Genomic DNA, 27,374 nt, shown 5'->3' with positions numbered 1-27,374 from the left:
ACCCCCCCCACAGGACCCCCCAACTCCCCCCAGGACCCCCCAAATCCCCCTGAGACCCCCCAAACTTGCCCAAATCTCCCCCAAATCCCCCTGAACCCCCCCCAGGACCCCCCAATTCTCCCCGGGACCCCCCAAATCCTCCCCAGGACCCCCCAAATCCCCCCTAACTTGCCCAAATCTCCCCTAAATCCTCTTGAACCCCCCCAAATCCCCTCAGGACCCCCAAATCCCCCCCAGGACCCCCCAAATCCCCCCTAACTTGCCCAAATCTCACCTAAATCCCCCTGAACCCTCCCCCAGGACCCCCCAGTTCTCCCCGGGACCCCCCAAATCCTCCCCAGGACCCCCAAATCCCCCCAGATCCCCCCCAAACTCGCCCAAATCTCCCCCAAATCCCCCTGAACCCCCCCCCAGGACCCCCCAAATCCCCCCCCGGACCCCCCGCGCCCCTCCCCCTCACCAGCCGCGCCCAGCGGACGCTCCCCGGGGGGAGGGGGCTGCCCTGGGCCTCGCACAGCAGCTGCCCCTCCCCCCCCTCGTCCACCACCACCGGGTCGGGGGGCGCGGACGATGCTGGGGGGCACTGGGGGGGCAAAAGGGGGGGGGTCAGGGGGGATCTGGGGGAATTTGGGGGGTCCTGGGGGGATTTGGGAGGTCCTGGGGGGGATTTAGGGGAATTTGGGGAGGATTTGGGGGGTCCTGGGGAGAGTTGGGGGGCCCAGGGGGGAGTTGGGGGGGATTTGGGGGGTCCTGGGGGGGGGTTGGGGGGGTCCTGGGGGCATTTGGGGGGTCCCAGGGGGGATTTGGGGGGTCTCAGGGGGAAATTAGGGGAATTTGGGGAGGATTTGGGGGGTCCTGGGGGGATTTGGGGGGTCCTGGGGGGGAGTTGGGGGGGTCTTGGGGGGAAATTAGGGGAATTTGGGGAGGATTTGGGGGGTCCTGGAGCGAGTTGGGGGGGATTTGGGGGGTCCAGGGGGGGATTTGGGGGGTCCTGGGGGGAGTTGGGAGGTCCTGGGGGGGATTTAGAGGAATTTGGGGAGGATTTGGGGGGTCCTGGGGGGATTTGGGGGGTCCTGGGGGGGAGTTGGGGGGTCTTGGGGGGAAATTAGGGGAATTTGGGGAGGATTTGGGGGGGTCCTGGAGCGAGTTGGGGGGGATTTGGGGGGTCCTGGGGGGATTTGGGGATCCCTGGGGGGAGTTGGGGGGGATTTGGGGGGGTCCTGGGGAGGACTGGGGGGGATTTGGGGGAATTTTGGGGGTCCCCGGGGGGATTTGGGGGGTCCTGGGGGGGATTTTGGGGGGTCCCCGGTGAATTTCGGGGATTTTTTTGGGTTCATTCCCGGTGATTTTGGGGTCATTTTGGGGTCACTCCGGGTCAATCTCAGGGGTCATTTTGGGGTCACTCCGGGCAAATTTTGGGTTCAATCCAGGTGGTTTTGGGGTAATTTTGGGATAATTTTGGGTTCAATCCAGGTGAATTTGGGGGCGATTTTGGGATAATTTGGGGATATTTTTGAGTTATTTTTGGGTCCATTCCGGGGGAATTTGGGGGTGATTTTGGGATAATTTTGGGTCAATTCCGGTGTGAATTTCAGTGGCAATTTTGGGATAATTTTGGGTTAATTCTGGGTGAGTTCGGGGATAATTTTGGGATAATTTTGGGATAATTTTGGGTGAGTTCAGGGATAATTCTGGGACAATTTTGGGCTCATTCCGGGTGATTTTGGGGATGATTTGGGGTAATTTTGGGTCCATTCCGGGTGAATTTCAGGGATAATTTTGGGACAATTTTGGGTCAATTTTGGGTCCGTTCCGGGTGATTTCGGGGATAATTTTGGGACAATTTTGGGCTCATTCCGGGTGATTTCGGGGATAATTTTGGGACAGTTTTGGTTAATTCCGGGTGGTTTTGGGGGTGATTCTGGGACAATTTTGGGCTCATTCCGGGCGGTTTTGGGGGTGATTCTGGGACAATTTTGGGCTCATTCCGGGTGGTTTTGGGGGTGATTCTGGGACAAGATTGGGCTCATTCCGAGTGGTTTTGGGGGTGATTCCGGGACAATTTTGGGACAATTTTGGGCTCATTCCGTGTGAATTCGGGGATAATTTTGGGATAATTCTGGGACAATTTTGGGCTCATTCCGGGTGAATTTTGGGGATAATTTTGGGACAATTTTGGGCTCATTCCGAGTGGTTTTGGGGGTGATTCCGGGACAATTTTGGGCTCATTCCGGGTGAATTCGGGGATAATTCTGGGACAATTTTGGGCTCATTCCGGGCGGTTTTGGGGGTGATTCTGGGATAATTTTGGGCTCCTTCCGGGTGAATTCGGGGGTGATTCTGGGATAATTTTGGGTCTGTTCCGGGTGAATTTGGGGATAATTCTGGGACAATTTTGGGCTCATTCCGGGTGGTTTTGGGGGATAATTTTGGGACAGTTTTGGGTTAATTCCGGGCGGTTTTGGGGGTGATTCTGGGACAGTTTTGGGCTCATTCCGAGTGGTTTTGGGGGTGATTCTGGGACAAGATTGAGCTCATTCCGGGTGAATTCGGGGATAATTTTGGGATAATTTTGGGACAGTTTTGGGCTCATTCCGGGCGGTTTTGGGGGTGATTCTGGGACAGTTTTGGGCTCGTTCCGGGTGGTTTTGGGGATAACTTTGGGATAATTTTGGGACAATTTTGGGACAGTTTTGGGCTCATTCCGGGCGGTTTTGGGGGTGATTCTGGGACAGTTTTGGGCTCGTTCCGGGTGGTTTTGGGGATAACTTTGGGATAATTTTGGGACAATTTTGGGACAATTTTGGGCTCATTCCGGGCGGTTTTGGGGATAACTTTGGGATAATTTTGGGACAGTTTTGGGCTCCTTCCGGGTGGTTTTGGCGGGGCCCGGACCCTGGACCAGCAGCGTGACGTCAGCGCCGGCCCCGCCCTCGGCGTTGCGGCACCACACCCGGTAGGGGGGCGCTGTCGGCGCGAGTGACGTTGGCGATGACGAGAGCGCCCCCTGGCGACAGCCGGAAGCGCGGGGAGCCCTCTGGGGGCGGGGCCACGAAGGGGGAGGGGTCAGGAGAGGCCACGCCCCCCGGAGAACCTGGGGCGCTCCCAGTGCGGCCCTGGAACCTTCCCAGTGCTCCCAGTAACCTCCCAGTAAGGCCCTGAAACCTTCCCAGTGCTCCCAGTAACCTCCCAGTGCTCCCAGGAACCTTCCCAGTGCTCCCAGTAACCTCCCAGTGCTCCCAGTAAGGCCCTGGAACCTTCCCAGTGCTCCCAGTAACCTCCCAGTAAGGCCCTGAAACCTTCCCAGTGCTCCCAGTAACCTCCCAGTGCTCCCAGGAACCTTCCCAGTGCTCCCAGTAACGCTCCAAGGCCGTCCCAGTGCTCCCACTGCCCTCCCAGTCCCTCCCAGTCCCTCCCAGTCCCCCCCAGTTCCCTCCCAGGGGTCCCAGTCCATCCCAGTCCCTCCCAGTCCCCTCCCAGTCCCATCCCAGTCTCTCCAGTCCCTCCCAGTTCCATCCCAGTCTCCCCCAGTCCCTCCCAGTCCCTCCCAGTCCCTCCCAGTCCCCCCCAGTTCCCCCCAGTCCCATCCCAGTCCCTCCCAGTCCCCCCCAGTTCCCCCCAGTCGCATCCCAGTCCCTCCCAGTCTCCCCCAGTCCCTCCCAGTTTCCTCCCAGTATATCCCAGTTCCCCCCAGTCCATCCCAGTCCCCCCCAGTTCCCTCCCAGTCCCTCCCAGTTCCCCCCAGTTCCCCCCAGTCCCATCCCAGTCCCCTCCCAGTCTCCCCCAGTCCCTCCCAGTCCATCCCAGTCCATCCCAGTTCCCCCCAGTCCCTCCCAGTTCCCCCCAGTTCCCCCCAGTCCCATCCCAGTCCCCTCCCAGTCCCCCCCAGTCCCCCCCAGTTCCCCCCAGTCCCTCCCAGTTCCCCCCAGTCCCTCCCAGTCCCCCCAGTACCGGGGCTGATGCCCCTCCCCCGCACGCTCCAGGCGCAGCCCTCGGGGGGGGGATGGGCGCTGACCGAGAGCCCCAGGACGGCCTCGGAACCTTCCGGAACCAGCACGGGGGAGGGGCCCGCGCTCACCAGGGGGGCGTCTGCACCAGTACAAACCAGTACAAACCAGTACGGACCAGTTCGACCCCAGCTACCTCCCAGTTCACTCCCAGTCACTCCCAGTGGTTTCTAAACCTGTTCCCAGTATGTCCCAGTATAAACCAGTTAGGCCTCAGGGACCCCCCCACTGTCACCAGGGGGCGTCTGCACCAGTACAAACCAGTACAAACCAGTTCAACCCCCGCTACCTCCCAGTTCACTCCCAGTCACTCCCAGTGACTTCTAAGTGCATTCCCAGTATGTCCCAGTATAAACCAGTAACTGTTTCCCACCCTCCCAGTCCCTCCCAGTATAAACCAGTATAAACCAGTTGCCCCCAATCCCCTCCCAGTCCCTCCCAGTCTATCCCAGTATAAACCAGTAACCATTTATAACCCCTCCCAGTCCCTCCCAGTCCCTCCCAGTCTAAACCAGTTGCCCCCGATCCCCTCCCAGTCTAAACCAGTTGCTCCCAATCCCCTCCCAGTCCCTCCCAGTATAAACCAGTTGCCCCCGATCCCCTCCCAGTCCCTCCCAGTATAAACCAGTTACCCCCATCCCCTCCCAGTCTCTCCCAGTATAAACCAGTTACCCCCCATCCCCTCCCAGTCCCTCCCAGTATAAACCAGTTACCCCCCATCCCCTCGCAGTCCCTCCCAGTATGAACCAGTAACCATTTATAACCCCTCCCAGTCCCTCCCAGTATGAACCAGTTGCCCCCGATCCCCTCCCAGTCTAAACCAGTTGCCCCCAATCCCCTCCCAGTCCCTCCCAGTCTCTCCCAGTCTAAACCAGTTGCCCCCCAATCCCCTCCCAGTCCCTCCCAGTCTCTCCCAGTATAAACCAGTTGCCCCCAATCCCCTCCCAGTCCCTCCCAGTCTCTCCCAGTATAAACCAGTTGCCCCCAATCCCCTCCCAGTCCCTCCCAGTCTCTCCCAGTATAAACCAGTTGCCCCCGATCCCCTCCCAGTCCCTCCCAGCATAAACCAGTTACCCCCCATCCCCCTCCCAGTCCCTCCCAGTCTAAACCAGTTGCCCCCGATCCCCTCCCAGTATGAGGCGCGGCTCACGGCGCAGGCGCAGGATGTGGGCGGAGCTAACGGCCACGCCCAGCGCCCCCGCTCCAGGCTCGGCAGGTGATTGGCTGATCCTGCAGCGACAGCGCCCCCTGCAGGAGCAGCCGTGACCCCGCCGTGACCCCCGCCGTGGGGGGCGGGGCTGGGGGGGAGGGGCAGCCCCGGCTCCCTGCGGGGAACTGGGGTCACTGGGAGGGACTGGGAGGGGGGGAACGGGGATTTGGGGTTACTGGTTTAGACTGGGAGGGACTGGGAGGGACTGGGAGGGGACTGGGAGGGGGAAACGGGGATTTGGGGTTACTGGTTTATACTGGGAGGGACTGGGAGGGACTGGGAGGGGGAAAACGGGGATTTGGGGTTACTGGTTTATACTGGGAGGGGACTGGGAGGGGGGGAAAAGGGGATTTGGGGTTACTGGTTTATACTGGGAGGGGATTGGGAGGGACTGGGAGGGGGGGAAAAGGGGATTTGGGGTTACTGGTTTATACTGGGAGGGGATTGGGAGGGACTGGGAGGGACTGGGAGGGGGGAAAACGGGGATTTGGGGTTACTGGTTTATACTGGGAGGGACTGGGAGGGACTGGGAGGGGGAAAACGGGGATTTGGGGTTACTGGTTTATACTGGGAGGGGATTGGGAGGGGGGAAAAGGGGATTTGGGGTTACTGGTTTATACTGGGAGGGGATTGGGAGGGACTGGGAGGGACTGGGAGGGACTGGGAGGGGGGGAAAAGGGGATTTGGGGTTACTGGTTTATACTGGGAGGGGATTGGGAGGGAACTGGGGTCACTGGGAGGGACTGGGAGGGGGAAAACGGGGATTTGGGGTTACTGGTTTATACTGGGAGGGGACTGGGAGGGACTGGGAGGGGGGAAAACGGGGATTTGGGGTAACTGGTTTATACTGGGAGGGGATTGAGAGGGACCGGGAGGGGGAAACGGGGATTTGGGGTTACTGGTTTATACTGGGAGGGGATTGGGAGGGACTGGGAGGGGACTGGGAGAGGACTGGGAGGGACTGGGAGGGGACGGGGAGGGGGTTGGGATAAACTGGGAGGGATTGGGATGGGTAAAAGGGGATTTGGCGTTACTGGTTTATACTGGGAGGGGATTGGGAGGGACTGGGAAGGGATTGGGATAAACTGGGATGGGTAAAAGGTGGATTTGGAGTTACTGGTTTGTACTGGGAGGGGACTGGGATGGGGAAATGGAGGATTTGGGGTTACTGGTTTATACTGGTTTGTACTGGGAGGGACTGGGAGGGGATGGCGAGCAGTTAAAAGGGGGTTTGGTGTTACTGGTTTATACTGGGAGTTACTGGTGTTACTGGGAGGTTACTGGGGGGTCACTGGTTTATACTGGTTTATACTGGGAGGTTACTGATGTTACTGGGAGGTTACTGGGGGGTCACTGGTTTATACTGGTTTATACTGGGAGGTTACTGGTGTTACTGGGAGGTTACTGGGGGGGTCACTGGTTTATACTGGTTTATACTGGGAGTTACTGGTGTTACTGGGGGGGTTACTGGGGGGTCACTGGTTTATACTGGTTTATACTGGGAGGTTACTGGGAGGTCACTGGTTTATACTGGTTTATACTGGGAGGTTACTGGTGTTACTGGGAGGTTAATGGGGGAGTCACTGGTTTATACTGGGAGTTACTGGTGTTACTGGAGGGTTACTGGGAGGTCACTGGTTTATACTGGTTTATACTGGTCGCTCACGGGGCGTGGCCGGGCCGGATCCAGGTGAGCTCCGGGGCCGGGTGGGCGGGGCCAGCGCGGCACGTGACCGTGAGGGCGTGGCCAGGGCGGGGCTCCCGCGGGGACACCGAGATGGAGACGGACTGGGCTGGAACTGGGACAGACTGGGCGTTACTGGGAGGGACTGGGACGGACTGGGAGGGACCGGGATGGACTGGGAAAGACTGGGAGTTACTGGGAGGGACTGGGAGGAACTGGGAGGGGCACAGAGTGGCCACGCCCACCTGTAACCACACCCCCAAGGCCACCGGTGTCCTCCCAGTACAGTCCAGTACCCTCCCAGTATAAACCAGTATAACCCAGCCCCTCCCAGTCCCTCCCAGTATAACCCAGTATAACCCAGTATAACCCAGTATCTCACAGAGCACTCCCAGTCCCTCCCAGTCCCTCCCAGTCCCTCCCAGTAAAACCCAGCCCATCCCCACCCCCTCCCAGTCCCTCCCAGTCCCTCCCAGTATAACCCAGTCCCCCCAGTCTCTCACAGAGCACTCCCAGTCCCCCCAGCCCCTCCCAGCCCCTCCCAGCCCCTCCCAGTATAACCCAGTACAACCCAGTCCCCCCAGTGTCTCACAGAGCACTCCCAGTCCCTCCCAGTATAACCCAGCCCATCCCCAGCCCCTCCCAGTCCCTCCCAGTCCCTCCCAGTCCCTCCCAGTCCCTCCCAGCCCCTCCCAGTATAACCCAGTATCCCCAGTCCCTCCCAGTCCCTTCCAGTCCCTCCCAGTATAACCCAGTCCCTCCCAGTCCTCCCAGTATAACCCAGTCCCTCCCAGTATAACCCAGTCCCTCCCAGCCCCTCCCAGCCCCTCCCAGTATAACCCAGTACAACCCAGTCCCCCCAGTCTCTCACAGAGCACGTGCAGCCCCTCCCAGTATAACCCAGTATAACCCAGTATAACCCAGTATAACCCAGCCCATCCCCAGCCCCTCCCAGTCCCTCCCAGTATAACCCAGCCCATCCCCAGCCCCTCCCAGTCCCTCCCAGTATAACCCAGTATCCCCAGTCCCTCCCAGTCCCTCCCAGTCCCTCCCAGTATAACCCAGTATAACCCAGCCCATCCCCAGCCCCTCCCAGTATAACCCAGTATAACCCAGCCCATCCCCAGCCCCTCCCAGTATAACCCAGTATAACCCAGCCCATCCCCAGCCCCTCCCAGCCCCTCCCAGTCCCTCCCAGTATAACCCAGCCCCTCCCAGTCCCTCCCAGTCCCTCCCAGTATAACCCAGTCCCTCCCAGTATAACCCAGCCCCTCCCAGTCCCTCCCAGTATAACCCAGTCCCTCCCAGTATAACCCAGCCCCTCCCAGTCCCTCCCAGTATAACCCAGTATAACCCAGTCCCTCCCAGCCCCTCCCAGTATAACCCAGTATAACCCAGTCCCCCCAGTGTCTCACAGAGCACTCCCAGTCCCTCCCAGCCCCTCCCAGTATAACCCAGTATAACCCAGTATAACCCAGTCCCTCCCCAGTCCCTCCCAGCCCCTCCCAGTATAACCCAGTATAACCAAGTATAACCCAGTCCCTCCCAGCCCCTCCCAGTAAAACCCAGTCCCCCCAGTCCCTCCAGTCCCTCCCAGTCCATCCCAGTATAACCCCGCCCCTCCCAGTATAACCCAGTACAACCCAGTCCCCCCAGTGTCTCACAGAGCACTCCCAGTCCCTCCCAGTCCCTCCCAGTATAACCCAGTCCCCCCAGTCTCTCACAGAGCACGTGCAGCCCCTCCCAGTATAACCCAGTATAACCCAGTCCCCCCAGTCCCTCCCAGTCCCTCCCAGCCCCTCCCAGTATAACCCAGTATAACCCAGTCCCCCAGTCTCTCACAGAGCACTCCCAGTCCCTCCCAGTATAACCCAGTCCCTCCCAGTATAACCCAGTATAACCCAGTCCCCCCAGTCTCTCGCAGAGCACTCCCAGCCCCTCCCAGTCCCTCCCAGTATAACCCAGTATAACCCAGTATAACCCAGCCCATCCCCAGCCCCTCCCAGTCCCTCCCAGTCCCTCCCAGTATAACCCAGTACAACCCAGTCCCCCCAGTCTCTCACAGAGCACGCGCAGCCGCACGGGGTCGCTGCGGGTGGGCGGGGCCCCCTGCCGGGTGGGCGGGGCCTCGCAGCGGTAGGCGGCGCCGTTGTCGCTGGGCGTGGCCGTCACCTGCAGCGCCCGCGAGGTCACGTGACCCGAGCGGCTCTGGGGCGGGGCCTCCGCCAGGGGGCGGCCGTCCTGCGGGGAGGGGGCGGGGCTTGGGCTGGAGGGAACTGGGATTAACTGGGAGGGACTGGGAGGGGACTGGGAGGGACTGGGAGGGACTGGGAGGGACTGGGAGGGACTGGGAGGGACTGGGATAAACTGGGAGGGACTGGGATTGAACTAGGTTATACTGGGATAAACTAGGATAAACTGGGAGGGGCTGGGATAAACTGGGAGGGACTGGGAGGGGCTGGGAGGGAACTGGGAGAGACTGGGAGGGACTGGGATAAACTGGGAGGGACTGGGATTGAACTAGGTTATACTGGGATAAACTAGGATAAACTGGGAGGGGCTGGGATAAACTGGGAGGGACTGGGAGGGGACTGGGAGGGGCTGGGAGGGAACTGGGAGAGACTGGGAGGGACTGGGATAAACTGGGAGGGACTGGGAGGGACTGGGATAAACTGGGATGGAACTGGTATTGGCTGGGAGGGAACTGGGAGGGACTGGGAGAGACTGGGAGGGAACTGGGAGGGACTGGGAGGGAACTGGGAGGGGCTGGGAAGGAACTGGGAGGGACTGGGATAAACTGGGAGGGACTGGGATTGAACTAGGTTATACTGGGGTAAACTGGGAGGGGCTGGGAGGGAACTGGGAGAAACTGGGAGGGAACTGGGAGGGAACTGGGAGGGACTGGGATTGAACAAGGTTATACTGGGATGGACTGGGATAAACTGGGAGGGGCTGGGAGGGGATTTTGGGCGGAATTTTGGGATTTTTAGGGGGGATATTTGGGGAATATTATGGGATGTTTGGGGGAATATTATGGGATGTTTGGGGAATATTATGGGATTTCCAGGGGAATTTTTTGGGGGGATTTTGGGGGATATTTTGGGGATATTTTGGGAATATTTTGGGGATATTTTGGGGATATTTTGGGAATATTTTGAGGATATTTTGGGAATATTTTGGGGATATTTTGGGAATATTTTGGGATTTCTGGAGGAATTTTTTGGGGATATTCTTTGGATATTTTGGGGGGATTTTGGGGGAATTTTGGGGGGATTTTGGGGATATTTGGGGGGATTTTGGGGATATTTTGGGGATATTTGGAGAAGATTTTGGGGATATTTCAGGGATGTATTTAAAGATTTTTGGGGAAAATTTGGGGGATATTTTTGGGATATTCCAGAAATAATCTGGGAATATTTCGGGAATATTTAGAAAATATTTTTGGGATATCTCAGAGGTTTTTTTAGGGTTTTTTTAGAGGGAAAATTTGGGGGATATTCCAGAAATAATCTGGGAATATTTCGGGAATATTTCAGGGATTTTTTTAGGGTTTTTTAGGGGGAAAATTTGGGGGAAATTTTTGGGATATTCCAGAAATAATCTGGGAATATTTCGGGAATATTTCGGGGATATTTTTGGGATATTTCAGGGATTTTTTTAGGGGGAAAATTTGGGGGAAAATTTTTGGGATATTCCAGAAATAATCTGGGAATATTTCGGGAATATTTCGGGGATTGTTTTGGGATGTTTCAGGGATTTTTTTAGGGTTTTTTAGGGGGAAAATTTGGGGGAAATTTCTGGATTTTTTTTAAATATTCCAGGGATCGTTCTAGAATATTCCTGGGGAATTTTGGGATTTTTTGGGGATTTTTTGGGGATTTTTTGGGCCATTTCGGGGCCCTTCTCACCTTGCTCCAGGTGAGTTTGGGGGCGGGGTGCCCCCCCCGGGCGTGGCACAGCAGCCGCAGCCCCTCCCCCACCCGGAAGGTGGCGTTGGGGGGCGGGGCCTCGACCCAGAGAGCCTGGGGAGGGTCTGGGGGCGGGGCCAGACAGGGACACGCCCCGTTAGAGGAGGACACGCCCCGTTAGAGGAGGACACGCCCCGTTAGAGGAGGACACGCCCCTCTTGAAAGGGACACGCCCCTTCTCAAAGAGGCACGCCCCTTTTTCAAGGGACACGCCTCTTACTGAAGGGACACGCCCCCACTTAAAGGACACGCCCCTTTTAAAAGGACACGCCCCTTCTTAAAGGGACACCTCCCCAGTTCCTCCCAGTGCCCTCCCAGTAAATCCCAGTCCCTCACAGTAAAGTCCCAGTATAAACCAGTGAATGCCGTTGTGATCCCAGTCCCTCCCAGTCCCTCCCAGTCCTTCCCAGTCCCCTCCCAGTCCCTCCCAGTCCCCTCCCAGTCCTTCCCAGTCCCCTCCCAGTCCCTCCCAGTCCCCTCCCAGTCCCTCCCAGTCCCTCCCAGTCCCCTCCCAGTCCATCCCAGTCCATCCCAATCTCTCCCAGTTCCCTCCCAGTTCCTTCCCAGTTCCTCCCAGTTCCCTCCCAGTCCCTCCCAGTCCCTCCCAGTCCCTCGCAATCCCCTCCCAATCCCATCCCAGTCCCTCCCAGTCCCCCCCAGTTTATCCCCGTCCCCCCCAGTCCCTCCCAGTCCCTCCCAGTTCCATCCCAGTCCCTCCCAGTCCCTCCCAGTCCCTCCCAACCCCTCCCAGTCCCTCCCAGTCCCTCCCAGTCCCTCCCAGTCCATCCCAGTTCCCTCCCAGTCCCCTCCCAGTCCCCTCCCAGTCCATCCCAGTCCCCTCCCAGTCCCTCCCAGTCCATTCCCAGTCCCTCCCAGTCCCTCCCAGTCCCTCCCAGTCCCCTCCCAGTCCCCTCCCAGTCCATCCCAGTCCCCTCCCAGTCCCTCCCAGTCCATTCCCAGTCCCTCCCAGTCCCTCCCAGTCCCTCCCAGTTCCCCCCCAGTTCCCTCCCCAACCCCTCCCAGTCCCTCCCAGTCCCTCCCAGTCCCTCCCAGTGCCCCCAGTCTCACGGCTGACGCTGAGTGTCACTGTCACACTCCGGGTCCCCACCCCGGGGGTCTCGGCCTCGCACACCAGGGGGGCGCCGTGGTCCCGGCCCCGCCCCCGCAGCGTCAGGTTGGAGTAGGCCCCGCCCCCCTGGGCGGGGTCAGCCAGGGGTCACCGAGGGGTCACCGAGGGGTCACTCAGGGTCACTCAGGGTCACTCAGGGTCACTCAGAGGTCACTCAGGGGTCACTCAGGGTCACTCAGGGTCACTCAGGGTCACTCAGAGGTCACTCAGGGGTCACTCAGGGTCACTCAGGGGTCACTCAGGGGTCACTCAGGGTCACTCGGGGGTCACTCAGGGGTCACTCGGGGGTCACTCAGGGGTCACTCGGGGGTCACTCAGGGGTCACTCGGGGGTCACTCAGAGGTCACTCAGGGGTCACTCAGGGTCACTCAGGGTCACTCAGGGGTCACTCAGGGTCACTCAGGGGTCACTCAGGGTCACTCAGGGTCACTCAGGGGTCACTCAGGGTCACTCAGGGGTCACTCAGGGTCACTCAGGGTCACTCAGGGGTCACTCAGGGTCACTCAGGGGTCACTCAGGGGTCACTCGGGGGTCACTCAGGGGTCACTCGGGGGTCACTCAGGGGTCACTCAGGGTCACTCAGGGGTCACTCCAACTTCCTCCCCATCCCTCCCAGTATATCCCAGTATAACCCAGTCCCCCCCAGTCCCTCCCAGTCCCTCCCAGTCTGTCCCAGTATGTCCCAGTTCACTCACCGGGGTCCCTCCCAGTCCATCCCAGTCCCTCCCAGTCCCTCCCAGTATGTCCCAGTATGTCCCAGTTCACTCACCGGGGTCCCTCCCAGTCCCTCCCAGTATGTCCCAGTCCCTCCCAGTCCCTCCCAGTATGTCCCAGTATGTCCCAGTTCACTCACCGGGGTCCCTCCCTGGCTGCTGGGGCTCAGCTCCGCCCCCCCCAGCCACCAGCGCAGCCGTACTGGGGGGTTACTGGGAGCACTGGTGCAGCTCAGCAGCGCCTCCCCCCCCTCGGGCACCGCCCCCGAGCCCAGCAGGGTCAGCTCCGAGGGGCCGTCTGCCAGTACAGACCAGTATAAACCAGTATGGACCAGTATAAACCAGTATAAACCATTACAAACCACTATAGACCAGTATAGACCAGTATAGACCAGTATAGACCAGTATAAACCAGCACCACCCCCCTCGGGCACCGCCCCCGAGCCCAGCAGGGTCAGCTCCGAGCGGCCGTCTGCCAGTACAAACCAGTATAAACCAGTATAAACCAGTATGGACCAGTGTGGACTATTATAAACCATTACAAACCACCATAAGCCATTATAGACCAGTATAGACCAGTATAAACCAGTACCACCCCCCTCAGGCACCGCCCCCGAGCCCAGCAGGGTCAGCTCCGAGGGGCCGTCTGCCAGTACAGACCAGTACAAACCAGTATAAACCAGTATGGACCAGTACAGTCCAGTATAAACCAGTATAGACCAGTATAGACCACTATGGACCAGTATGGACCAGTATGGACCAGTATAAACCAGCATGGACCAGTCTGGACTGGAATGGACCAGTATGGGTTGGTATGGGTCAATATGGTCTGACCAGTATAAACCAGTATGGACCAGTATGGACCAAGCCAGTCCCTCCCAGTTTATCCCAGTCCATCCCAGTTCCCTCCCAGTTTATCCCAGTTTATCCCAGTTTATCCCAGTTCCCTCCCAGTCCATCCCAGTTCCTTCCCAGTCCCCTCCCAGTTTATCCCAGTCTCTCCCAGTCCCGCCCAGTCTCTCCCAGTCCCTCCCAGTTTATCCCAGTCAATCCCAGTTCCCTCCCAGTCCATCCCAGTCCCGCCCAGTCCATCCCAGTCCATCCCAGTAACTCCCAGTCCATCCCAGTCTCTCCCAGTCCCTCCCAGTATATCCCAGTCCATCCCAGTCCATCCCAGTTCCCTCCCAGTCCATCCCAGTCCCCTCCCAGTCCCTCCCAGTCCATCCCAGTCCCTCCCAGTCCCTCCCAGTCTCTCCCAGTCCCTCCCAGTTCATCCCAGTCCCTCCCAGTCCCTCCCAGTCTCTCCCAGTCCCTCCCAGTCCCTCCCCGTCCCTCCCAGTCCATCCCAGTCCCTCCCAGTCCCTCCCAGTTTATCCCAGTCCATCCCAGTCCATCCCAGTCCCTCCCAGTCCCTCCCAGTCCCTCACACGTCACTCGCAGTTTGACGCTGGCGCTGGCCCCGCCCCCCGGCAGTGACGTCACGGAGCGGCACCGCAAGGTGGCGCCATCGTCCTCGGGGGCGGGGCGAAACACGAGCCGCGTCCTGGCCACGCCCCCTTCATCCTCTGACCACGCCCCCGCCAAGGGGAGCCCGTCCTGGAGGGGGCGTGGCCAAGGGAGGAGCAAAAGGGGCGGGGTCAGTGAAAGGGGTGGGGTTAAAGGGAGACCACGCCCATAAAGGTGTCCCAGCGCCTTCCAGTTTGATCCCAGTAACTCCCAGTAACTCCCAGTATGATCGCAGTGCCTCCCAGTTTGATCCCAGTAACTCCCAGTAACTCCCAGTACGATCCCAGTGCCTCCCAGTTTGATCCCAGTAACTCCCAGTAACTCCCAGTATGATCCCAGTACCCTCCCGGTTTGATTCTAGCTCCTCCCAGTAACTCCCAGTACGATCCCAGTAACTCCCAGTATGATCCCAGTGCCTCCCAGTTTGATTCCAGTTACTCCCAGTGCCCTCCCAGTAACTCCCAATAACCCCCAGTACGATCCCAGTGCCCTCCCAGTTTGATTCTAGCACCTCCCAGTAACTCCCAGTACGATCCCAGTGCCTCCCAGTAACTCCCAGTGCCTCCCAGTTTGATTCCAGTTACTCCCAGTGCTCTCCCAGTAACTCCCAATAACTCCCAGTATGATCCCAGTGCCTCCCAGTGACTCCCAGTATGATCCAAATAACTCCCAGTTCCCTCCCAATCCCCTCCCAGTCCCCCCCAGTCCATCCCAGTTTGTCCCAGTTTGATCCCAGTCCCTCCCAGTTCCCCCCAGTCCCTCCCAGTCCATTCCCAATCCATTCCCAGTTCTCTCCCAGTCCCTCCCAGTATATCCCAGTCCATCCCAGTCCCCCCCAGTTCCATCCCAATCCCCTCCCAGTCTCCCCCAGTCCCCTCCAGTCTCCCCCAGTCCCTCCCAGTATGTCCCAGTCCCTCCCAATCCCCCTCCAATCCCCTCCCAGTCCCTCCCAGTCCCCCCCAGTCCCTCCCAGTTTGTCCCAGTCCATTCCCAGTCCATTCCCAGTCCCTCCCAGGCCCCCCCAGTCCCTCCCAGTTTGTCCCAGTCCCTCCCAATCCACTCCCAGTCCCTCCCAGTATGTCCCAGTACCTTGTCCCAGTTCCCTCCCAGTCCCCCCCAGTCCCTCCCAGTCCCTCCCAGTACGTCCCAGTACCTTGTCCCAGTCCCCCCCAGTTCCCTCCCAGTCCATCCCAGTCCCTCCCAGTTTGTCCCAGTCCATTCCCAATCCATTCCCAGTCCCCCCAGTCCCTCCCAGTTTGTCCCAGTACCTTGTCCCAGTCCCCCCCAGTCCCTCCCAGTCCCCCCAGTCCCTCCCAGTATGTCCCAGTCCATTCCCAATCCATTCCCAGTCCCCCCAGTCCCTCCCTGTACGTCCCAGTACCTTGTCCCAGTTCCTCCCAGTCCCTCCCAGTATGTCCCAGTCCATCCCAGTCCCTCCCAATCCACTCCCAGTCCCTCCCAGTATGTCCCAGTACCTTGTCCCAGTCTCCCCCAGTTCCCTCCCAGTCCATCCCAGTCCCTCCCAGTTTGTCCCAGTCCATTCCCAATCCATTCCCAGTCCCCCCAGTCCCTCCCAGTTTGTCCCAGTACCTTGTCCCAGTCCCCCCCAGTCCCTCCCAGTCCCCCCAGTCCCTCCCAGTATGTCCCAGTCCATTCCCAATCCATTCCCAGTCCCTCCCAGTCCCTCCCAGTTTGTCCCAGTACCTTGTCCCAGTGCAGACTGGGCGCAGGGCGCCCCCCCCTGCTGAGGCAGAGCAGCTGCAGCTCCTCCCCCGCCCGCACCAGTGGGGGCAGCCCCTCGATACTGGGAGCACTGGGAGGGACTGGGAGGGGAGCGGCGGTCACTGGGGGGGACTGGGATAAACTGGAAGGGACTGGGAGGGGACTGGGATAAACTGGGAGGGACTGGGAGGGGACTGGGATAAACTGGGAGGGACTGGGAGGGGAGCGGCGGTCACTGGGGGGGACTGGGATAAACTGGGAGGGACTGGGAGGGACTGGGGGGAACTGGGAGGGACTGGGAGGGGACCGGCGGTCACTGGTAGGGACTGGGATAAACTGGGATAAACTGGGAGGGGATTGGGGGGGACTGGGATGGACTGGGACAAACTGGGAGGGACTGGGATGGACCTGGGAGGGAACTGGGATGTTACTGGTTTGTACTGGGAGGGGATTGGGCATCACTGGGGGCGGACTGGGATGGACTGGGACAAACTGGGAGGGACTGGGATGGACCTGGGAGGGAACTGGGATGTTACTGGTTTGTACTGGGAGGGACTGGGAGGGACTGGGGACGGACTGGGAGGGACTGGGGGGAACTGGGATGTTACTGGTTTATACTGGGAGGGACTGGAGCAGCGTAGGGGGGGATTTTGGGGAGGTTTGGAAGATTTTGGGGTTTTTTGGGGGTTTTTTTGGGGATTTTTTGGGATTTTTTGGGGATTTTTTGGGTTTTTTTGGGATTCTTTGGGATTTTTTGGATATTTTGGGATTTTTGGGGGATATTTTGTGGATATTTGGGGATTTTTTGGGATATTTTTGCGATTTTTGGGGCTATTTTGGGATTTTTCGGGTGTTTTTTTTGATATTTTAGGATTTTTTTGATATTTTGGGTTATTTTGGGATATTTTGGGATTTTTTGGGATTTTTTGGGATTTTTTGGGAATTTTTGGGATTTTTTTGGATATTTTTTTGGGTGACTTTTTGGGATTTTTTGGGAATTTTTGGGATATTTTGGGCTATTTTGGGATATTTTGGGATTTTTTGGGATTTTTTGGATATTTTTTTGGGTGACTTTTTGGGATTTTTTTGGGATTTTTTGGGGTGATTTTTGGGGTGATTTTTTGGGGATATTTTGGGATTTTTTTGGATGTCTTGGGGAGTTTTTAGGTGATTCTTTGGGATATTTTGGGATATTTTGGGGTATTCTTTGGGATATTTTGGGATATTTTGGGATTTTTTGGAATTTTTTGGATTTTTTGGATATTTTGGGCAATTTGGGGATTTTTTGGGATTTTTTTGGGGATTTTTTAGGTGATTTTTTGGGATATTTTGGGGTGAATTTTGGGATATTAGGGATATTTGTGGATTTTTTTGGATATTTTGGGATTTTTGGGGTATTTTTTGGGGCTATTTTGGGATATTTTGGGATATTTTTGGAATTTTTTGGGATATTTTGGGATATTTTTGGGATTTTTTGGGAGTTTTTTTTGGATTTTTTTAGATATTTTGGGATTTTTTGGGATATTTTGGGATTTTTTGGGGTGATTTTTGGGATATTTAGGGATTTTTGGGGTGAGTTTTTGGGGATATTTTGGGATTTTTTGGGGTGACTTTTTGGGGTGATTTTTTTTGGTTTTTGGGATATTTTGGGATTTTTGGGGATGATTTTTTTTTTAATTTGGGGTTTTTTTGGGATTTTTTTGGATTTTTTGGGATTTTTTTGATATTTTGGGATTTTTTGGGATATTTTTGGGGGATTTTTCGGGCTATTTTGGGATTTTTTGGGATTTTTTGGGATATTTTGGGAGTTTTTGGGATATTTTTGGGGATTTTTTGGATATTTTGGGATATTTTGGGATATTTTGGGATATTTGTGGATTTTTTGGGGATATTTTGGGATTTTTGAGGGGTTTTTTTTGATATTTTGGGGATTTTTAAGGTGATTTTTTGGGATTTTTTAGGATATTTTGGGATATGTTGGGATATTCTTTGGGCTATTTTGAAATATTTTGGGATTTTTTGGAATTTTTTGGGCTATTTTTGGGATATTTTGGGATTTTTTGGGATTTTTTTGGGGAATTTGTGGGATATTTTGGGATTTTTGGGGGATTTTTTGGCTATTTTGGGATATTTTGGGATTTTTTTTGGATATTTACGGATTTTTTGGGTTTTTCTTGTGATTCTTTGGGATTTTTTGGGATATTTTGGGATTTCTTTGGATTTTTTTGGATATTTGGGGATTTTTGGGGATTTTTTGATATATTTTGGGGATTTTTTGGGGATATTTTGGGATTTTTTGGGATATTTTGGATTTTTTTGGGATAGTTTTTGGGATTTTTTGGGATTTTTTGGGATTTTTTGGGATTTTTTTTTGGAATTTTTGGGCTATTTTGGGCTATTTTCGGATTTTTTGGGATATTTTGGGATATTTTGGGGGATTTTTTTGGGATATTTTGGGATTTTTGGGGATATTTTTGGGGGATTTTTTGGGATTTTTTGGGATATTTTGGGCTATTTTGGGACTTTTTGGGATTTTTTGGGGATATTTTGGGATTTTTTGGGGATATTTTGGAATTTTTTGAAATTTTGGGGTGATTTTTTTGGGATATTTGGGATTTTTGGGGTGATTTCTTGGGATTTTTTGGGATTTTGGGGGATATTTTGGGATTTTTTGGGGTTTTTTTTTGGGATATTTTGGGATTTTGGGGGATATTTTGGGGTTTTTTTTGATATTTTGGGATTTTTTGGGTTTTTTTGTGATTTTTTGTGATTTTTTTGGGATTTTTTTGATATTTTGGGATTTTTTGGGGTGAATTTTGGTTTTTTTTTGGTTTTTTGGGGCTATTATGGGATGTCGGTGACTCACCGGCGATGCCCATCCCAGTTTTGGGGTGAATTTGGGGTGAATTTTGGGGTTTTTTGGGGCTATTATGGGATGTCGGTGACTCACCGGCGATGCCCATCCCAGTTTTGGGTGAATTTTGGGGTGAATTTTGGGGTTTTTGGGGCTATTATGGGATGTCGGTGACTCACCGGCGATGTGCAGCCTGAGCCCGGCCGGGGCCGGAGCCGCTCCGGCGGCGTTGGAGGCCGAGCAGAGCAGGAGGAGCCCGTGGTGAGAGGGGCCGGGGGTGAGCCTGGGGGAGACTGGGCTTACTGGGAGGGACTGGGAGGGACTGGGAGGGACTGGGAGGGGATTGGGAGGGAACTGGGAGGGGATTGGGACAAACTGGGAGGGACTGGGAGGGACTGGGGGGGATTGGGTGGGACTGGGAGGGACTGGGAGGGAACTGGGATGGACTGGGAGGGGACTGGGAGGGACTGGGAGGGATTGGGAGGGAACTGGGAGGGACTGGGAGGGGATTGGGTGGGACTGGGAGGGACTGGGATAAACTGGGAGGGGCTGGGACAGGACTGGGAGGGACTGGGATGGACTGGGAGGGAACTGGGAGGGACTGGGATGGACTGGGATGGACTGGGAGGGACTGGGAGGGAACTGGGAGGGGCTGGGAGGGGCTGGGAGGGGACTGGGAGGGGACTGGGAGGGATTTGGGGTGACTGGGATGTTACTGGTTTATACTGGTTTATACTGGGAAAGCACTGGGGAGGGACTGGGAGTGGTTTGGGCTCTCCCAGGTTGCTTCCTACTGGTTTCTACTGGTCCATACTGGTTTATTTTGGTTTATGCGGGTTTAAACTGGTCCATACTGGTTTATACTGGTCCCTACTGGTCCTTACTGGTCCATACTGGTCCCTACTGGTTTAAACTGGTCCCTATTGGTTTATACTAGTCCATACTGGTCCATACTAGTCCGTACTGGTCCCTACTGGTCTGTGCTGGTCCGCACTGGTCCGTCCTGGTCCATACTGGTTTATACTGGTCCGTACTGGTCCATACTGGTCTCTCCTGGTTTAAACTGCTCCCTACTGGTCCCTACTGGTTTATACTGGTCCCTACTGGTCCCTACTAGTCCCTACTGGTTTTTACTGGTCCATACTGGTTTAAACTGCTCCCTACTGGTCCATACTGGTTTATACTGGTTTATACTGGTCCCTACTGGTTTATACTGGTCCCTACTGGTCCCTACTGGTTTATACTGCTCCGTACTGGTCCCTACTGGTTTATACTGGTTTATACTGGTCCCTACTGGTTTATACTGCTCCGTACGGGTCCCTACTGGTCCATACTGGTCCCTACTGGTTTATACTGGTCCCTACTGGTTTATAGTGGTCCATACTGGTCCCTGCTGGTTTGTACTGGTCCCTACTGGTTTATACTGCTCCGTACTGGTCCCTACTGGTTTATACTGGTCCCTACTAGTCCCTACTGGTCCGTACTGGTCCATACTGGTCCGTACTGGTCTGTACTGGTTTATACTGGTCGGTACTGGTGCTCACCTGGCCGTGGCCTCGCTGGAGCTCAGTTTGGGGTGGGAGCCCTCGAAGACGCGGGAGGAGACGTCGGGAAGGGGCTCCTCCCCTGCAGCCAGGAGCAGCCAAAATCCCCAAAATCCCCCAAATCACCCCAAAATCACCCAAATCACCCCAAATTCACCCCAATACAGCCCAAAATCACCCAAAATCAGCCCAAAATCACCCCAAAATAGCCCAAAATCACCCCAAAATAGCCCCAAATCACCCAAAATCAGCCCAAAATCAGCCCAAATCACCCCAAAATCAGCCCAAAATCACCCCAAATCACCCAAAATCACCCCAAATCAGCCCAAATTCACCCAAAACACCCCAAAATCCCCAAAATCAGCCCAAAATCAGCCCAAATCACCCAAAATCACCCCAAAATCACCCCCAAATGAGCCCAAAATCACCCCAAAACCACCCCAAATTCACCCAAAACGCCCCAAAATCAGCCCAAAATCAGCCCAAAAATCACCCCAAATCACACAAAATCAACTTAAATCACCCCAAAATCACCCAAATCACCCCAAAATCACCCTAAAATCACCCAAATCAGAAAAAAACCACCCCAAAATTACCCCAAGTCACCCCAAAATCACCCAAAATCACCCAAAATCACCCAAATCAGCCCAAAATCAGCCCAAAATCACCCTAAATCACCCCTAAAATTGCCCAAAATCACCCCAAATCACCCCAAAATCCCCCAAAATCTCCCCAAAATCTCCAAAATCCCCCCAAAATCCCCCAAAATCAGCCCAGAATCAGCAAAAACAGCCAAAATGATGAAAATTTGCACAAATTCAACCCAAAATGACCCCAAATCACCCAAATTACACCCAAATCTCCCAAAACACTCTAAAATCACCCGAATTCACTTCGAAATCTGCCCCAAATTAAACAAAATCAGCCAAAACGTCCCCAAATCACCCAAATTTGACCCAAATTACCCCAAACCCACTAAAATAATAAAAATTTAGCCCCAAATCAGCCCCGAACCTGAAAAAATCGGCCCGAAATCTGAAGAGCTCAATCGAAATCACCAAAATCTGCCTCAAAGCTTCAAAATCCCCCCCAAAATCGACCCCAAATCAGCCCAAAATTGCCCCAAAATTCCTCTCGAGCCGAGTCGCTCCAAATCATCGCAAATCAACCCAAAACCGGCCACGAATGGACCCCAAACCCCCCAAATTCCTGAATTTGGCTCCAAATTTCCCCAAATCTCCTGAAATGAAGTCAAAACCTCTCTGAAAATCATCTAAAATCACCCCAAATCAGCCCAAAATCACCTAAAATTGCCTAAAATTGCCCAAAATTGCCCAAAATCATCCAAAATCAGCCCAAAATCACCCAGAATCATCTAAAATCACCTAAAATCGCCCCAAAATCAGCCTCAAATCACCTAAAATTGCCCCAAACAAGCCCAAAATCACCTAAAATTGCCCAAAATCACCCAAAATCGCCCAAAATCACCCAAAATCACCTAAAATTGCCCAAGATTGCCCAAAATCAGCCCAAAATCACCTAAAATCGCCCAAAATCAGCTCAAAATCACCTAAAATTGCAAAATTCAGCTCAGAATCACCTAAAATTTCCCAAAATCGCCCAAAATCACCAAAATCACCTAAAATTGCCCAGAATCGCCCTAAATCAGCCCCAAATCAGCCCAAAATCACCTAAAATTGCCCAAAATCAGCCTAAATCAGCCCAAAATCACCTATTATCAGCCCAAAAGCACCTAAAATCACCCGAAATGACCCAAAATCGCCAAAAATCACCCGAAATCACCTAAAATATCCCAAAATCACAAAAAATTGCCCCAAATCAGCCCAAAATCAGCCCAAAATCAGCCCAAAATCACCCAAAATCATCCAAAATCAACTAAAATCACCCAAAATCACCCCAAAATCTGCCCAAAATCACCTAAAACCACCCAAAATCAGCCCAAAATCAGCCCAAAATCAGCTTAAATCACCCAAAATTGCCCAAAATCAACTAAAATCGCCTAAATTTTCCTAAAAGCAGCCCAGAATCACCTAAAATTCCACCAAATCAGCCCAAAATCAGCCCAAAATCACCTAAAATTGCCCAAAGTCAGCCCAAAATCAGCCCAAAATCAACCAAAATGCCCCCAAATTGCCCCAAAATATCCCCCAAATGCCTCAAAATTGCCCAAAATGCAAAAAATTTGCCCCAAAATCGCCCCAAATGCCCCAAAATGCCCTAAATTTCCCCAAAATTGCCCAAAATTGCCCCAAATCCTCACCCAGGCGCAGCTCCAGGTTGGGGGCGGGGCGAGCATCGTGGGCGTGGCAGCGAACCTGAACCTCGGCCCCGCCCACCAGCGGGAGCTCCGCCCCCTCCAGCAGCTCCAGCTGGGGGCGACTGGGAGGGACTGGGAGAGACTGGGAGTGACTGGGGGGGAACTGGGACAAACTGGGAGGGACTGGGAGGGGATTGAAATAAACTGGGAGGGACTGGGAGGTTACTGGTTTATACTGGGAGGGACTGGGACAAACTGGGAGGGACTGGGAGGGACTGGGACAAACTGGGAGGGACTGGGAGGGACTGGGACAAACTGGGAGGGACTGGGAGGTCCCAGAGCAGCTTTGGGGGGATTTTGGGGGGATATTCCCAGTCCCTCCCAGTTTGTCCCAGTTTGTCCCAGTAAATCCCAGTTCCCTCCCGGTCGCCTCCCAGTAACCCCTCATGCTAAACTAGTAATGAAAAACCCCAAACCAGTATAAACCAGTAACCCCAGTTTCCTCCCAGTCCCCCCCAATCCCCTCCCAGTCCCTCCCAGTCCCTCCCAGTTCCCTCCCAGTTTATCCCAGTCCAGCCCAGTCCCCTCCCAGTCCATCCCAGTCCATCCCAGTCCCTCCCAGTCCCTCCCAGTCCCCCCCAATCCCCTCCCAGTCCATCCCAGTCCCTCCCAGTCCCCCCCAGTCCCCTCCCAGTTCCCTCCCAGTTTATCCCAGTCCAGCCCAGTCCCCTCCCAGTCCCCTCCCAGTCCCTCCCAGTCCCTCCTAGTCCCTCCCAGTTTTATCCCAGTCCCCTCCCAGTTCCCCCCCAGTTCCCTCCCAGTCCCTCCCAGTCCCTCCCAGTCCCCTCCCAGTCCCTCCCAGTCCCCCCCAATCCCCCCCCAGTCCATCCCAGTTTATCCCAGTCCCTCCCAGTCCCTCCCAGTCCCCCCCAATCCCCCCCCAGTCCCTCCCAGTCCCTCCCAGTTTACCCAGTACGCTCAGCTGGGCCGGCCGGGACGCTCGGCTCTCGCTCCCCTCCCCCGCCTGGCAGGTGAAGACGTCGTCGTCCTCCAAGGTCACCGGGCGGATCCGCAGGTGGTGCTCACCTGGGACACGCCCACCTGAGGCCACGCCCACCCGAGGCCACGCCCACGCGGACACACCCACTTGTCTTAATCCCTCCCCATCTTCAATCCCGAAATGGGCCCAAAATATCCCCAAATTGACCCCAAAATGGCCCAAAAATCAGCCCAAAATTGATCCAAAATCAGCCCAAAATTGACACAAAATTGACTGAAAATCAGCCCAAAATTGACCCAAAATCAGCTCCAAATCAGCCCCAAATCAGTCCCAAAAATCACTTCAAAATCAACCAAAATTGGCCCAAAATCAGCCCGAAATTGCCTCAAATCACCCCAAAATCACCCCAAAATCGATTCAAATGTGCCCGAAATCACTCCAATATTGCCCAAAATTTCCCAGAATCAACCCAAAAATCAGTTCCAAAATCAGCCCCAAAATTGCCTCAAATCACCCCAAAATCAACCCCAAAATCAACCCGAAAATTGCCTCAAATCCCCCCAAAATCACCCCAAAATTATCCCAAAATCAGCTCCAAAATCAGCCCCGAAATTGCCTCAAATCATCCCAAAATCATCCCGAAATTATCCCAAAATTCAGCCCCAAAATCAGCCCTGAAATTGCCTCAAATCCCCCCAAAATTATCCCAAAATTATCCCAAAATTATCTCAAAATTATCCCAAAATCACCCCAAAATTATCCCAAAATTATCCCCAGATCCCCCCAAAATTCGGCCCCAAATCCACCCAAAATTATCCCCAAATCCCCCCAAAATTATCCCCAAATCCCCCCAAAATTCGGCCCCAAATCCCCCCAAATTCCGGCCCCAAATCCCCCCAAAATTCAGCCCCAAATCCCCCCAAAATTTAGTCCCAAATCCCCCCCAAAATTATCCTCAAATCCCCCCCAAATCCGCCCCCAAATCCCCCCAAAATCCGTCCCCAAATCCCCCCAAAATTCGGCCCCAAATCCCCCCAAATTCCGGCCCCAAATCCCCTCAAAATTATCCCCAAATCCCCCCAAAATCCGGCCCCAAATCCCCCCCAAATCCGGCCCCAAATCCCCCCAAAATCCAGCCCCAAATCCCCCCCAAATTCCGGCCCCAAATCCCCCCAAATTCCGGCCACAAATCCCCCTAAATTCAGCCCCAAATCCCCCCAAAATTATCCCCAAATCCCCCCAAAATTATCCTCAAATCCCCCCAAAATTCGGCCCCAAATCCCCCCAAAATTCGGCCCCAAATCCCTCCAAATTCCCACCCCTAAATCCCCCCAAATCTGGTCCCAAATCCCCCCAAAATTCGGCCCCAAATCCCCCCAAAATCCGGCCCCAAATCCCCCCAAAATTCAGCCCAAATCCCCCCAAAATTCAGCCCCAAATTCCCCCCAAAATTATCCTCAAATGCCCCCAAAATTTGGCCCCAAATCCCCCCAAAATTCAGCCCCAAATCCCCCCAAAATTCGGCCCCAAATCCCCCCAAAATCCGGCCCCAAATCCCCCCAAATTCAGTCCCAAATTCCTCAAATTCCCCCAAAATGCCCCAAAATCCAAAAGTCCAAAATCCCGATTTCTTCTTCTTTAACCCCGCCCCTTGAGCCACGCCCCTTTGTGTTCCCACCTTTTGGCCACGCCCATTTGTGACCCCATTTTGCCCACGCCCACTTAGCCACACCCCCTCCTGTCCCCTTTAGCCACGCCCCCTTGTCTTCCCACCCCTTTAACCCCACCCCTTTAGCCACACCCATTTGCAACCCGCACTCTTTGGCCCCGCCCCTTTTGCCACACCCCTTTTGCCACGCCCATTTTTGCCACAACGCCTTTAAGCCCCGCCCACCTTTGGCCGGGTCTCCGACCAATCGGTAGCGAGGGTGGGCCCGGGTGGGCGTGGCCCCGAGCATGAGCCCGCCCCTCGACCACTGCACGGCCACGCCCACCTGGACCTGGCAGCGAAGCTCCGCCCCCTCGCCCAGCATCACGCTGTGATTGGCCGGCTCCTCCAGGAAGGGCGGGGCCGGGGGGGCGGAGCCTGAGGGGGAGAGGAGAGAGAGTGACCAATGAGTGACCAGAGTGACCTCTGACCCCTGAGTGACCCCTGAGTGACCCCTGAGTGACCCCTGAGTGACCCTGAGTGACCCCTGAGTGACCCCTGAGTGACCCTGAGTGACCCTGAGTGACCCCTGAGTGACCCTGAGTGACCCCTGAGTGACCCTGAGTGACCCTGAGTGACCCCTGAGTGACCCCTGAGTGCCCCCTGAGTGACCCTGAGTGACCCCTGAGTGACCCTGAGTGACCCCTGAGTGACCTCTGAGTGACCCCTGAGTGACCCCTGAGTGACCCCTGAGTGACCCCTGAGTGACCTCTGAGTGACCCTGAGTGACCCTGAGTGACCCTGAGTGACCTCTGAGTGACCCCTGAGTGACCCCTGAGTGACCCTGAGTGACCCCTGAGTGACCCCTGAGTGACCCCTGAGTGACCTCTGAGTGACCCTGAGTGACCCCTGAGTGACCCCTGAGTGACCTCTGAGTGACCTCTGAGTGACCCCTGAGTGACCCTGAGTGACCCTGAGTGACCCTGAGTGACCCCTGAGTGACCCCTGAGTGACCCCTGAGTGACACTGACCGCAGCTCCCGATGGCCGCCAGCGCCAGCACCGCCTGTCCGGGGGGTCAAAGGTCAAAGGTCAAAGGTCAGAGGTCACACCCAAACCATTCCAACCCAAACCCCCCAAAATTTCCCCCAAATTCCTCAAAATTCCCCCAAAATTTCCTCCAAAATTTCCCAAATTCCCCCAAATCCCTCCCGAATTCTCCCGAAATCCCCAAAATTTTCCCCAAATTTCCCCTAAAATCCCCCAAATGTCCAAAATTAATCCCTCAAATTTCCCAAAAATCAAAAAAAAAAATCCACTAAAATTCCCCAAAATTTCCCCCAAATTCCCCAAGTTTGCCCAAATTGCCTCAAAATCCCCAAAATAACTCAAAGTTTTCCCAAAATTCCTCCAAAAACTCCCAAATTCCCCTCAAATTCCCCCCAAAATTCCTGAATTTCCCCCAAATTCCCCCAAAATTCCCCCTAAATTTCCCAAAAATTTCCGCAAAATTCCCCAAAATTCCCCCAATTGTTCCAACATCTTCAAAACTCTCCCAAAACTCCCAAATTTCCCCCAAAATCCCCAAATTTTCCCCAAAATCTTCCCAAATTTTCCCAAATTCCCCCAAAATCCCCAAATTTCCCCAACATCCCCAAAATTTCCCCCAAAATCCCCAAAATTTCCTCCCAAATTTTCCCAAATTCCCCCACATTTCCCCAAAATCCCCCAAAATTCTCCCCAAATCCCTCAAATTTCCCCTAAAAGTCCCAAAATTCCCCCCAAATCCCCCAAATTTTCCCCAAAATCGTCCCAAATTCCCCCAAAATTTCCCCAAAAACCCCCAAAATTCCCCCAAATCCCCAAATTCCCCCCAAATATCCAAAATTTTCCCAAAATCCTCAAATTTCCCCCCAAAATCCCCAAATTTTCCCCAAAATCCCCCAAATTTTCCCCAAAATTTCCCCCAAAATCCCCAAAATTTCCCCCAAATCCCTCAAATTCCCCCAAAATCCCCCAAATTTTCCCAAAATCCCCCAAATTTCCCCCAAATCCTCTCAGAATTCCATCCCAAACCCCAAAAATTCCCCTAAAACCCCTCGGGACCCCCTC

At 54.8% G+C, this 27,374-nt stretch overlaps 1 protein-coding gene and 1 long non-coding RNA gene across 2 annotated transcripts; both read right to left on the bottom strand.

The window, feature by feature from the left end:
* Nucleotides 1–459: 459 nt before the first annotated feature.
* Nucleotides 460–5,289, bottom strand: LOC132322758 (uncharacterized). The gene is made up of 4 exons (XR_009485176.1): nt 5,158–5,289; nt 3,952–4,089; nt 2,896–3,037; nt 460–583 (listed from the first exon to the last, which is right to left on the bottom strand). It is a non-coding gene; the product is annotated as an uncharacterized LOC132322758 (long non-coding RNA).
* Nucleotides 5,290–6,879: 1,590 nt separating this feature from the next.
* LOC132322759 (nephrin-like) lies at nt 6,880–25,696 on the bottom strand. Its single transcript, XM_059837503.1, has 14 exons — nt 25,510–25,696; nt 23,585–23,701; nt 22,619–22,747; nt 20,338–20,419; nt 18,973–19,076; nt 15,922–16,040; nt 14,139–14,307; nt 13,304–13,357; nt 13,130–13,183; nt 12,852–13,009; nt 11,938–12,064; nt 10,810–10,934; nt 8,965–9,142; nt 6,880–7,016 (listed from the first exon to the last, which is right to left on the bottom strand). The coding sequence occupies exons 1-14, from the start codon at nt 25,646–25,648 to the stop codon at nt 6,880–6,882; spliced, it is 1,692 nt and encodes a 563-aa protein (XP_059693486.1). The 5' UTR covers nt 25,649–25,696.
* Nucleotides 25,697–27,374: the final 1,678 nt, after the last annotated feature.

Source organism: Haemorhous mexicanus, assembly GCF_027477595.1.
Source record: "Haemorhous mexicanus isolate bHaeMex1 chromosome 39 unlocalized genomic scaffold, bHaeMex1.pri SUPER_39_unloc_2, whole genome shotgun sequence".
In the NCBI taxonomy this organism is placed as follows: domain Eukaryota; kingdom Metazoa; phylum Chordata; class Aves; order Passeriformes; family Fringillidae; genus Haemorhous; species Haemorhous mexicanus.
The sequence above is the reverse complement of the archived record's forward strand: the minus strand, read 5'-3'. Positions and strand labels throughout refer to the sequence as shown.

What these genes read in the sequence shown, in the direction of transcription:
- LOC132322759 (XM_059837503.1), bottom strand. Translation starts at nt 25,648, where the DNA reads ATGCTGGGCGAGGGGGCGGAGCTTCGCTGCCAGGTCCAGGTGGGCGTG. An exon ending in GGCGGTGCCCGAGGGGGGTG is followed by an intron (nt 13,010 to 13,129) that starts GTGCTGGTTTAT and finishes CTGTACTGGCAG; the next exon opens with ACGGCCCCTCGGAGCTGACC. An exon ending in CGTGCGGCTGCGCGTGCTCT is followed by an intron (nt 7,017 to 8,964) that starts GTGAGAGACTGG and finishes AGTCTGTCCCAG; the next exon opens with TTCCAGCCCAGTCCGTCTCC.